The sequence below is a fragment of the Varanus komodoensis genome, unplaced genomic scaffold (genome assembly GCF_004798865.1).
Source record: "Varanus komodoensis strain SLA01 unplaced genomic scaffold, ASM479886v1 scaffold3, whole genome shotgun sequence".
Classification (NCBI taxonomy): domain Eukaryota; kingdom Metazoa; phylum Chordata; class Lepidosauria; order Squamata; family Varanidae; genus Varanus; species Varanus komodoensis.
Window position 1 is genome coordinate 18,529,108 of NW_025335761.1, and position 13,472 is coordinate 18,542,579.

General features: G+C 39.8%; 1 protein-coding gene across 4 annotated transcripts in view; it reads left to right on the plus strand.

Moving 5' to 3' along the window:
* TTBK2 (tau tubulin kinase 2) overlaps positions 1-13,472 on the plus strand; it is a 107,149-nt gene that overhangs the window by 84,724 nt on the left and 8,953 nt on the right. For 3 of the 4 annotated variants that reach the window (XM_044436208.1, XM_044436207.1, XM_044436209.1), the window contains 2 exons: positions 756-1,004; positions 8,296-9,557. In XM_044436208.1, coding sequence (XP_044292143.1) covers positions 756-1,004; positions 8,296-9,557 — 1,511 coding nt within the window. The remainder of the gene's footprint in view (positions 1-755; positions 1,005-8,295; positions 9,558-13,472) is intronic. The other variant, XM_044436210.1, reaches the window with a different exon arrangement.

A 13,472-nucleotide genomic window follows, 5' to 3' on the forward strand; every position in this document is an offset into this window, starting at 1 on the left:
AATGGAGTTCATGATCCCATATTGCATTATTTAACCTAACCTTTTTTGTTCCATGATTGTGAAATGTCCTATATCTGAAAAGTGTTAGGGCAATCCTGTAACAATATATAAGTAAATCAATATTTGGTATAAACATTGGATCAGATCCAGGAGTTTGGAGTTCCATTTAGGACGCACCAGCAATGGGTGGAATGGGTGGAAATATTTTCCAGTTTCTCCTTCCTGTAGTTCACAGTGCCACTTTCCTACTGTTCCAGAGGATTCCCCAATCCTCTGGAGCAGAATTACAGGTGGCAGAGGGGGATTTAGTGGGGAGAGGTGGTGGTGAAAATGCTGCCCTTCTGCCATTGGAAATGCTATCTTGTATCAAATGCCTTCCACAGATGGGAGAACACTTTACCAGAAGGCAAGGTCTTGATGGAAGCTTGCATTTTTTGCCATTGTGTGACTGCTTGTCAAATAGGCAAATACATTATCTAGTAGATGGCTTTGTATGCAGTGTCTTTTTGTAAATGCTTTCCTGAATTTGCACTTTCAGAGATACTAAGTAACATATGGGAAGACATTGCTAAGTCAAGGAGGGATAATTACATATTTCTTGGGATACTTCCCTGCATGTATTTAAAAATTCCAGTATTTAATCTTTATAATATCAGTACTGGAAGGAACAAAGTATAAAACTACATAGAGTAGAACAAAATAATGTTCTTAATATATATTTGAAACATTTTCTCTTTTCCCTGCCATTCTCACAGCTCAACTCACTTCACATGCTGCATTTCTCCATCCCAAGAATTTCAAGTCCCATCTTCCGTACCCTGAGCCCTATAGCCCATCTCACCACCCACCCGGACCCTAAGAAAAAGACTGGCTTTCCAAGGAGTCAATCAGCAGAGAGCCACTCTTCCTCTTCCTGGTCTGCTGCCCGTAGGCAACTTCCTGTCATTCCTAGTGGCAACAAGTTTCCCCCTGTCATTCGCATCTCAAAAGCACAACTTGAGCAGGTGAATGCATCTTCATCAAAGGAACTGCACTGTGTCTGTCATTTGTGAAGCTTTCTGGTTCCGAACTACTTTGTCTAGCTCAGATATTACTCAAGTCATTTGTTATAGGGATGGGGATGAGGAAGGCAGGAGAACATGGCTCTTGAGAAAAAAGAATTAATTTTTTTCAATTAATTTTGAATTAAGAATTACATCTTACAATTTTAAGATGTAAACTTGCCATAAAACCACAAATAAAATATTAGGACAATAGAACAGGATGAATCAACTAACCAGATTTACCAAGCAGATGCTAGTTATTTTTAAGAAACTGTGAATGAGAAATTTTGTAGTATTATCCTTGGGAGAATGTGTTCAGCATATAAGGGTCAGGAACCATATCTGATTTGATCATCTATTATGGGATATACTGAAGTGTGTGTGTGTGTGTGTGTGTGTGTGTGTAAAACTAATGCATACACATAAAATACACATTTATGGAGAAGCTTATCACTATTAGGTATTTCCACAAGAATTTTAAAAAACTAAAATTTGGTTCAAAGTTCTGATATTAATTATAGAAATAAGTAGTACTAAAATAAAATAAGTAGTAATAAAATGAAATATTAAACAGGAAAGACTCAAGAAATTACTGAGAACACAATATTTAAGCTAGTTTTCTTGCAGTATTCAAATTAAAGTAGTCTTATAATTGATAATAGTAGAAGAAATCTCTCCATTTACAGTGGCTATTAAAAAGCATGTGGCTAAAAGTGAAATCCTATACATGCTTTGACAGCAAAAGTCCTACATGGCTAGCTATGGAAAGCTGCAAGTTGTAGGACTGTTTTTTTCTTTCTAAAAATGCATAGGATTGTGCATTTATGCTCTCATCTTAATACATCTCACCATAAATATTTTATTGTATAAATGTCATTTCTGCACAGTCCTATATTTTCTTTATATACAAAACTTTATTTCTGTACTGTTAATACAGCCCATGAATGAATTCATTTTTTCTGTCTCTCAACATTAGCTTTTGTTGCTGGTTTAAGCAGATCAAAGCGTTTGATAAAAAGAGATGTGTACTTCCAACATATTCTCAGTGAATTAAATAATCAGTGCTTTCAGTGCAGCTGCAGATAGTTCTTTCCATGTGGACTTTTTTGTTTGTTCGTTCTTTGATTTCTGCCTTTTTCATACTGAAATGACAACAGTGTTTTTAAAAATTCTCTGCTGCCAAGAAGATTAGAAATTTCATCACCACAGGATGTTATCTGCCATCACCTGATGCAGCAATTTTTCTAGAGCTGAGCTGTTCTGAATTTGCTCAGTTTATGGATGAGATTTCCTTGAATTCTGTGTATAAAAGATAGGATATATGTGCAATTTTTAAAGATAATGTCTTTCAGAAGCTCAACCAAAATAGCATTGTGTATTCTTTGTGATGCCATATGGACACAATACAATGGCCACATTTGCACATTATGCTAAGCCAGCTTGCAAATGAGCCATAGCAGGTCAGTTGTTTTTGGAACAACCTATGATGTTCCCGAGAGAAGACTGGGTTCACAATGGGGGGTTCTCCCATTCAGTCCAATAACTGGTATCTTCAGTGTCTTGCATGGACGAACCTGTCATTTTTGCTTTGTCCATTGCTAACCTGTTGCATTTCCTTTCATTTTTTTCACCAGAGCCTTAAAATGTGCAGTTAGGGTTTGTATATGTCCCAGATGGTTTTGCAGTTGGGCTTGTAATTTAAAATAAAAATTGGAGGTTGGTCTTTCATAGGTTCACAATTTTGCACTTCTGAATTTTCAATATATGTAATCTTGCCTGGTTATTGACCTTTTTAGTTTCAGCTGTCTAAGGGAGCAGAGAAGTGCAGTGGGTAATAAATTGATAAGGTGAGACTGAGTCTAAACTAATTTATGCATACTTGCCAAGTTGTCAATTGAAAATCATGGAAAAGGGGAGGAAAAAGTAAGTGCACTAAAAGAAAGTTGCAACAAGATTTTCCCCCTTCGCATGTAATTCTCTCGATTTCAAGTGCTTGAGCTAACAGTTCTTTGTGGTCTCCATGTATCATACATATGTGCATGTGTGGAGCCTGTTGCCTGGAAGATTCAACAGCTAAGAGAGTTTTGGCAGGAACCCCTTCCCCAACATCCATATAAAAGGGAAGGATTCCCATCATTTCCCTCAGTTCTTTGATGACCTTTGGTGCTGGGGGAGTTCTTTTGCTATCCTTTTTTTCCTCAAGAGTGTTTCATTTCTTTTGACAAATTCTCTCACATGCATTTTTTCCTTGCCACTTTTACCTTCCTTTAAAAAGAAATTATCTCCATTTTCCCCTCTTGATTTAACTCTTTGAAGTCTCCTTTTTTCTCTTCTTCCTTGCCTTCCCTTGCTTATCCCAAATGGCATCGAAGCCCCGTTTAGCAAGTGCATCTGTTGTGAGGCAAGACTGCTGCCAACCAACACTCACTTTGCCTCCTCTGCCTGTGCAAGGAGCACGTGGTGGGTCAGTTGCCACATTATCAGGCATTCACAAAACAAGCATGCAAACAAGGGGCTCACCACCTTCATGCTGAACTCTTGGACAAGGCCATACACATGGCTGAAGCTCAAGGCCTGCCTGGCTCTGTACTCCTGACCACAGTGGTCACAGCCCGGTCTGTGTGAACCATACTTTCTGCCTCAGCCATGACCCCTTTGGTGATAATCTCTGTGTCTGCTTCCCCACCCCCCTCTCCTGGGTGAGTGAGATGGTATTCCTGGGAAAGTAACTCCATGGGGAGCTTGGAATCCCATTTGCTTTGGCTTGTTCTGCCTTCGCTGCGAGTATTTTGCGTATTTTTGTGTAAAGGGAAATTGGTGTGTTTTTTTTAAACTGGGAAATATACACAATTTTTTGTTTGGGGAGTAAACAGAGGGGAAGCACATGCACGTTTCATAAAGAAGAAGCAAATATAGAGGGGAAAATAGTTGATGAACTCATGGCAATTGCTCCCAAGTGCCACTTGGACAGTGGTGGAGGGGTTGTCATTGGTGGCAACAAGGGCAAGATCAAGGAGAGCAGCAAGGGTTTTTTCTGTGCATACCAAGTGGCTCATTAGCCATCCCTTACAACCCACTGTGGAATTGTGGTTTCTGGGTATCCCACATATTAACAATACACCTGCACAGACCCTCACTTCAGGAAGTTCCTAAAGTTGTGTATCTTTTGGTGAGAACCCTTCCCTTGCCATCACAACATGTATACTCCCAGTGAGTTTCCACCCTTTTCCCTCGGGTACTTGTGGCAGCTTTGTGGAACTACTTTTCATATATCAGATGCAGGGATCCCTCCACCCAACAGAGCTGAGTCTTTTTCCTGTCCTGTCCTGTCCTGTCCTGTCCTGTCCTGTCCATTGTTGTTGTTTCCCCTCCATTTGGGAAGTTATTGGACCTTGTTTTGTCATATGGCCCTTAAATCCCTTTTCTATAAATGTATGAGGAGTGGGAGTAATCTTCCACTAATGTACAGGCAATTTTTTGCCTTCTCTGTCTGCAAGGGCCATGTTGTTGGCTTCTTCCCACATTGTGAAGCATCTACAAAGTAGGCCTGATGGAATAGAGCAGATAGCCTGTGTGTGGATCTGTAGAAGAGGGGCCTCCATACCATGGAAATACCGAAGTACAAAGAACTGCTCATCAGCATCAGGGTCCCTGGCTTCATCTGGTGGCATGACATACCTAGTTAGGGCTCTAACCATGGACCACACTGACCCTCTTGCAATTTTTGATGACAAAGCGAAGGTCTTGAAACAGAGATCAGGCAGATGCAAGAAACATTCCAAGGACTGTTCCTTGACCATTTAGCTTTCATTGGATCAAATATCTGTAGAACCTGTTTGGATGTGCAACAGTCTAGTGTACTATAAGAAAACAAAAATGAAAATGAAATTTATTTTTGCAGTTAGCTCATTCGGTACTAACCAACCAAGGGTTAACACGTTGGATAGTAACAGTCACGTACATGACATGCTTTTTCTTGTTCATAAGTGACCTTTCAAACATTCTGGCATTTTCCCAACCCCTTCCCCCCTTTTAAAAATCCCTTTAGTGGTCGGAATGGAACTGGAGCCAGCATAGCTGTCTGGGGAATGCTGGGTACTGTAGGACTTGTTTCTGTCTAATCATGCATAGGTTTGCCTCCTAAGAGTGCAATATCTCTTTCTAGGTATGACTAAAATGTCCCTTAAGATGATTGTGTCTAGATCTTATTGACAAAGTCCTGCTAAATATTGATCAATATCACTGTTTCAAACTTCACTTGATATGAGAATATTTTATCATTTTATACCACAGTTATTATATCCTCTTTTAAATAACAACATTTGCCTTTTCTTCCAGAGAGATAATGAAAAAAATGTTTGCTATGCATTTATTTATTCAGCAATGTGAACCACTGAATATAGTATTGTACAACTTTCTAGACAAATCTATCACCTAAGTGGGAGAGAGTGCAAAGTCAAATTAAGTCTGTGTAGTCATTCCCATAGTTTCTGGTAATAACTTATGATGATGGCAATCAAACCTTTGCTGTGCTCTTCTGTTTAATTCTATATATCTATGTTGTTTTCTGTTTTTTGATGTTCTGCCAATCTGTTAAATACAAATAAGACAAAATGTTTCTTATTTGTTTCTACCTGTCCTCTCAGCCCAATCCAATTTGTACAACAGCTACATTTCCCTTATCCTTCACTTTTGTTACCTTCATCTGTTAAAAATACAAATTTCTAGCCACCATAGTTAGCGATAAAGCTTCAGCAACTTTTGAGTGACTCTGCTATATGAGCTACCCCTGCCACTGCTGTAGTAGTGGCTATGCTTCCACTGTTTGTGCATTCAGTACATGTGATAAAATGAATAGAGTTCCTTCTCATGTGTGCTGAACACTTGGACAACGATCGAGATGTTTTTCAAATACAGTAATAGCAGGTTACTTAGGATGGAATGCTTTGCTTGTCTAGCTTCTGAGGACATAGGAAGGTCTCTCTGTGCAAGGTGGAGAGATTTAAGGTAATGGATATTTTACAGTGACTGGAAGTTAGGGAACATAGGTAATGGTCAGCTGGTCTTGGAAGGTTTGGAGAGTATACATAAAGAGGAGGAAGAGGTAGAGGTGAAAGGAAGAATATATAACAAGTAAATATTGTTGTGGGCTTAATATGGGGCACTGGATGCAGGAAAGGATTCAGCAGTAATATATTCAATTAGGTCGAATATACTCTATATATAAAAGGAAGCTACTTTTGTGTGTCAGGACCAGAATCATAAACAGAGGCATTAGTCCTGGGGCATTATCCAACGGTGTAATTGCAGTAGCATCACTGGACTACCAACAGATCTTTCTGTTGAGCAAGCTGGTGTGCATAGGTTGCAGTCCTAGGTACATTACTCCAAAGTAAACTTCACTGTATTTCAGTTCTCTGAGTAGATGTATAAATTCCCTGAAAGAACATCTTTCTCAACCACAATCTACCTGGATGCTATGATTAATTAATTAATTTCTATACCACCCAATAGCTGAAGTTTTCTGGGCAGTTCACAACAGCACATTAAAAATAACAATTAAAATACATCATATTCAAACACACTGAAATGTTATAAGAAGTTTACAGTACAAACCACATTTAAAACATAGTTATATCTATCTATCCATCTGAGAACTTCCTCTAAGTGCCAACTCCAGGGGAAGCTCAGAGAGTAGCAAAAAGGGGAGGGCCCTCTCAGCAGTAGCCCTTCAACTGTGGAATTAGCTCCCCACTGAGACCTGTCTAGTGCCAACCTAGTAATCCTTTCGACACCAAATTAACGTAGACCTCTGTACTGAGACAGTTAAAAATAAGGTTATCTAATGGGTTGATGGGGTAACTATATGTGGTGGTGTTTAAAAGGTCTATTGTGCATTAAATTCTGTTTTGCCACTACAGTGTTTAAGTTAGAGATGAGGGCCAAGGATTTAAGCTAAAAAGAGCTGGATTCTGTGATGGAATTTGAAGAAAGAGAAGGTGGCACTTGCATCACATAGGTATTCTAGAGGGAGTTCCTACCAAAATGTTCAGCAAGGGATAAAGTGGAACTATTTAAAAGGGCAAAAGACTTTTAGATGATTGAGAATGATAGAGTTGAACAATGGAGAAAGATTAGTACGGAGATAAAAACAGAATGGGGCATGAAGGTGAAGAATAAGTCCAAAGTCTCTATTAGGTACAGAAGGGTATGGTAAGGCAATATTGTGATTTGAGCAGTGTTTTGAGTGAACTGAACAAAAAGAGATAACAGAACTCTGTGTGTGTGTGTGTGTGTGTGTGTGTATATATATGTGAAAGGGCACAGCAGTGATAAGGGATGGAAAAAGAAGAGAAGGTTGCAGGGGGTGAGCAATTCATAAACAATACTTTAGTTGAAGGCACTGAGAGAAAGGATTGTAGTTCTGAAGTTTGTATAGAGAAAAGTGGCATGGCTTAGTGGCAGAATATAGAAGCAAAGCAGATGGAAAATTGCATAAACTAAAGCAGCAGGTTGATGGGATCAATGGTTATTTCAGTTATTATAGATCAAAGATGAGTAGTTCAGTCTTGGACAGACTGATTTTGAAATGATGGAGAAACATCTAGGTAAATATTAGATAGACAGTTGAAATTGCAGGACAATGAAGCAGTTAAGAAGCAGACAGTTATAAGTAAATATTATGATCTTCTACTTGGTAATAAGAGATACAGACTTTGAGGAGGTCATGTGAGAGAAAAGTGTGGACAAAACAGCAAGGGTACAAGAACACAATACTGAAGATCCTTTAGGAATGGGAGCTAGTGCTGAACAGAATCTTCCTGTGGAAATGCTGAACTAGAGATCCAGCTAGGGGGAACAGTACCATCTGCATGGAGGAAGTCAGTGGAATCCGCCAAGTCAAAGGTGATGAAGAAATTATGATGGATGAAGGCAAGGTAGAAACTTTTACAGGCAGTTATGAGATTAGTCATTTTGCTCCAGGCAGTTTCAGTTAATATTACTTCCCATCATGCTATTTCCAATTCAGCCCAAATTAACAACATAGATTTAACATTTATGATCTTAAAGTATTTTAAATAAACACTGGAACTGCTGGCATCTTTGTTACACATCCCAAGATGGAGTGGGTTTTTTTTAAGTTCTGCAAAAGCAAAGTATTATCTTTTTCAATGTGATGAAATTATGTGACAATATAAACATGATGATTTCAAAGCCAAGAAAAAATCATTTTTCTCCTTTCTCTGAATAGGTTACAATACCCAGACCATCAATGGCATCCACACAGTCTGCTTCTGAGAGTCTTCATTATGGTCAGCAGCTAGACAAGAAAGACCGGTTTAAAGAACATGTAGAACTTTCCTCTCCTAAGGAAAACCTACCTGGCTCAGTGGTAGCAAATGATGCACTAATTCTTAGTGGCAGTAGAACAGATTTAGTCCTCAAATTAGACCATAAACTGGAAACTCATGCAAAAGAAAGCTATGTTGAAGAAAATGTTGGAATCCAAGATCATAACCAGGCAAAACTACTTGACCAACACATGAAAAAGCAAGAAGAGGGAGAACTTGTGAATCACTTTGAAGTAGAAGACAAGCAACATTCCATTCCTTGTGAAGATGCAATTGAAATAGAGACTAAAGGATCATGTTTAACAGCTCCAGGAAACACAGAATCTTTGTTGGATGGCCCTCAAGCCCTTACAGAACCAGAAGAACTGAGACCAGTGATTTCCTGCTCACTGCCAATTCAGGATGTAAAACAGGAGTTACTGAAGCAGTCAGCAGCTGAAACATCAGATGTTTCTTTGTCAAGAAGTACTGACCCATTTGCTCATAAACAGGAAAATCAAGTAGCAACAGAGCAAGGAAATGGTTTCCATGTTGATGGTGGAGATATTGATCATGCTGAAGAACTGAAGTGCCAACAAGTGAATGTTGCCACCTGTTTGCACCAAGAGGTGAAAGAAGAGGAAAATATTCAAAGAAATGGTGAACTGTTCCATTCCATTTCAGAGAATGAGAATTCTAATCAGTCTAAAAAGGAGTTAGCTAGGTTACCATTTGTGGCTAGACAGAGTCGCATTCCAGTTTTAGCGCAAGAGATAGACTCCTTATCTGAGACTTCTGCTGTTTCAGCAAAGGAAAAGCTGCTTCTGAAAAAGGCCCACCAAACAGACCTGGTTAGGCTACTGGTAGAAAAGAGACAGCTCAAATCTTTCCTTGGTGACCTCTCAAGTGCCTCTGACAAGTCACTGAAAGAAAAGGCTGCTGGTCCCATACCACTTTCTGAAGATGTGTTGTCTTCCTTTTCCAAGCTAACATTGGACACTCATTTACATAACCAGGTGGAGGAGAGCTTTTTGTCACCAAGCAGTCCCCAGTCCAGAAAGAGCAAAATTCCAAGACCAGTATCTTGGACTACCACAGATCATGTTAGCAGTTCAAACTCTGCTCAATTTTTTCCTCGACCACCACCCGGAAGACCTCCAACAAGGCCTGGAGTAGAAGCCAGGTAAAAAAAAAAAAAAAAAAAACCACACTTCTGAAGCAGATCTGAACAACTTTGGGAATACTTTTTATTTCATCATCTGGGAAGGAGCATTTATTCAGACAAACATCTGAAAGCTGTTTCTTGAAAAAATCAGGAATGTTTTGCCTGAATAACATCATTAGCATCATCTGTGTATGATCTTGCCTTGGTTTCCAAAACATTTTGCTTCTAGTTCTAAGTGAACTAAGATTGCATGCAGTTGGCTAAGAGTTTACAAATTGTAACTGTGATAAGACTCTGATGATTAACATTCTGGGTATGAGCAGTCATTTACCATAAAGTCAGTAATTTATTCATTAGCATGTTAAACACACTGCATATTCTAGAATGGGTGAGGAGACCTATAGTGGCAATTGGGAGCAGAAATACATTTTTCTGACATTGGTAGCCAGAAAAATCTATCAATAGCTCCAATGTAAGCCATTTACTGTCATCTGCCTTGTGGGAATCTCATTAGGGAAATGCCTTTTCAGTTTATACTACCCCTGTGATTTACAAAAAAGAACAACAATCTGACTAGATTGTTTGCATTTTTAATTTAAAAGAGATAGTGTGGGGGGGCTGGTCGCTAGGCTGGAAGAAAGACTTAAGTATTTTAAAAATAAATCCAGGATGGCTTATGCAAGATAATGCAGACAATTAGTGAGTAGTAGATAATAGCTTCTTAGAGACTTGTAGATGATATGATATAGTTCTTGCTGTCTATGCTACACACATTCATAATTTCTTATTCTGCTATAGGTTTTAGTAGTTTTTCGTACTGTATGGTATAATAGCTTTATCACTGCTCTCAAAAATTATCAGCTGGGAAACAATAGCAATGATCTCTGGGTGTCCTTTCCATAACTTTTAAAGTTTCTAGATATACCGTGCATTCTTATAAGCTTTGTCTCTACACTCACTGGAGTTTGAGGTTGCAATCCTATGGATACTCAGCCAGCAGGAACATCCAGCTCCTGCAGCCTAGTAGACTAAACTTGACCTTAGATTAGAAAGAGGGGAAACCCCACCAACCTACAGTTGGGAGCTAAATCTAGAGGGAAAAGCTAGTAGGAACATCTAGCTCCTGCAGCCTACATTTAAACCAAATCTGTAGTAGATTAAACTCAACCTTAGAAAAGGGAAGGAAAGTAATACCACTGTATACTCTAGAGCCTAGATAGTGGGAGAGACTGCTTCTAAACATCAGGGAAGCCTTGCTTCAGTTTGGGCCTTCTGTAGGCTCAGGTTTTTAGGGCTATGTATAAGCCCATAAACCAAAGCTCCGGAATAGAAGAACCCCAGGTTTGAGAGGCCAGCTATCATTCTGATTTAGATCACATACTAAGCCAGAATTCCAAACAACAAGCCTTTAGTAATCACCTACCTTTGTTGATTGTGACCCTAGCATTCATTCATTCGTCCATTCATTCATTGCCAATGACTGGAAAGTAGGGCAGAGGAGCCACAGCCTGTCCTGCTGTTCAGGCAAGGCTCTCAAATCAGATTGGTTGCTGCTACAGTTGGGCTAGCCCACCAGGAGTTATAGAAGAAGCTAGCTCTGTGGAGCTAGCTCTCTGAGTGGGAAGAGCCCCAGTACAAAGTGTTTCACCCCAGTGGCAAAGTGTCAGCTCACAAATGAGCTGAGCAACAGGGCAAGGTGGCCAGGGCACAGGGGTCTGCCTCCCCTTCTCTAGTCAGGAGGATAAAGTGCAAGGAACGACAGAAAAGTAAATCCATTGCTCTCTTCTAGTAGGAGAAAGAAACTTAATAAAATCCCAAATTCCCCAAGCTGTTCAGGTAAACATCCAATTTATACCAATTAAACCAATTAATGAAAGTAGAAAGCCAACGGGTGCAAGGGCTATCCAGAGTATTGTACTGAATGCCACATATATGACTATCTGCCAACTCATGACAGAAGTCATGGGTATGTGCTTGGTATAATGAACTCTTGGCTCTCAGGGAACAAATGCTTTGCCTTGAAGCCAATTTTGCTGACTTGGAGAAGCAAAGAGAGGTAGACAGGCTGGATGATGAGACTCCAAGGACCCAATTAGCCAAGTCCCAACTCCTGAATGACAGCTCCTGTCATCGGCGGTGGGGGGGGGAGTCTTGGTATAATAGCTTAGGAAGGAAGGCATCATTTTGAGGAAGAGGGAAATGATCCCTTAGAAGGAACCCATCCCTGTACCTGTATCTTCTTGCACTGAGGATATCCCTGCAGGGTGGTTTCTGGTAGTGGAAGATTTGTTCATTAAGAACATCAACAGCTGGGTTTGTGATTGGTGTGTGGAGCACATAGTGACTTGCCTTCCTAGTGTGAAGTTTGTGGATATCACCTTCTGCCTTGTAGATAACATGTGGGTTGTGTCAGTGCTTGTGGTCCATATTGGTACCAGTCAAGTGAGGAAATGTAGCAGTGAGATCCTGGAAGCCAAATTTAAGTTGCTCGGTAGAAGGTTGAAATTCAGGACCTCCAAGGTGGGTTTCTTCAAAATGCTACCAGTACCATGTGCATACTTGCTAGGAGCCTCAATGCATAGATGAGATGGTGGTGTAGAGGGGAGGATTTCACTTTAAAAAGGTAGTAGGGCAGCTTTTAAACCCTGGGAGAAAGCTAACAGGAGATGGGAAGCATCCAGTTCATATCAAATCATCTCTAGTGGATGAAGGGGAAGACGTTTCAGATTGTCCAAGAATAGGAGAGGAAGAAATAGGCAATGTGGTTATGGTAAGTCATGATAACCAACTGGAGAAGACAACGTTTCAGAACAATAGTTGCATGTGGCTGGAGGAGAAATTCTAAATGGGAGAATTTCTCCTGGTAATAAATGAAAAGCTAGATTTAGTGGGCATTACAGAAACCTGGTGGAACAGAAATAACCAATGGCATACAGTCATCTCTGGATATACTGTAAGTTGTATAGGAAAGATAGGGAAGGGTGTACCAGAGGAGGTAGTTTGGAGCTGGCACTGGCTGCTAGGATGCTAGATTTAGTGCCACAGACTAAATTCTATGTCTCACAGTAAATGTATTTCATGTACCTATTCCTGTTTGATAGCATATCTTTGTGTGGAATTCGGTAGTGTTGTTCTACTGATAGAAGCTGCTCTGTCAGCAGAACTGGGAGGGTGTCTTTCTCCCTCCTCCTCACACACCTTCAATCTGTTTTGGATGCCTAGGAAACTTCATGGAGCAGATCTTCAGGCAGCATAAAATACTGCAGAGAGGAGGAAAGTGCTCTTCTGCTTGTGGATTTTTGCTTAATACTGCATTTAACCTTATGTAGTTAATAATTGTATTTGTGTTCTGTTTTTTCTAGAAGGCCATTGCTGAAAGCAGCTTGAAAACACATACAAATAAAGATAAAACAATGCTCGATTAGAAAAATTAAAAAATGATAAAAACTACAGTTTAAATGGCAGGATAAATGCAGTTTTTAAAAGAGCAGTCATTAAATATTAAAAGTCTGTTATCAATATGTATATGTCTTAATTCAAGGAAGTGAGGGAGCCTGTGGGTTTTCAGTAAGGAGGCCATTCCATATCTCCAGTGCCACCACTAGAATGGGTACATGTCCTTTGTATCTGCCTATTAAATCACTAATAAAGATAGGACAGAGAGCAGTTATGGGGATGATTTCAGTGTTAGACTTATATAGAAGGCAGCTCTTAGAATATACTTTGAAGAGCTTCAAAAGTTAATTTCAGTACTTTATATCTGACCTTGGAGATAAATAAAGTCACACTGGAGAGCCAGTGTGGTGTAGTGGTTAAGAGCATGAGACTGGGACTCAGACGATCTGGGTTCTAGTCCCCGCTTGGCCATGGAGCCAACTGGGTGACTTTGGGCCAGTCACGGACTCTCAGCCCAATCTACCTCACAGGGTTGTT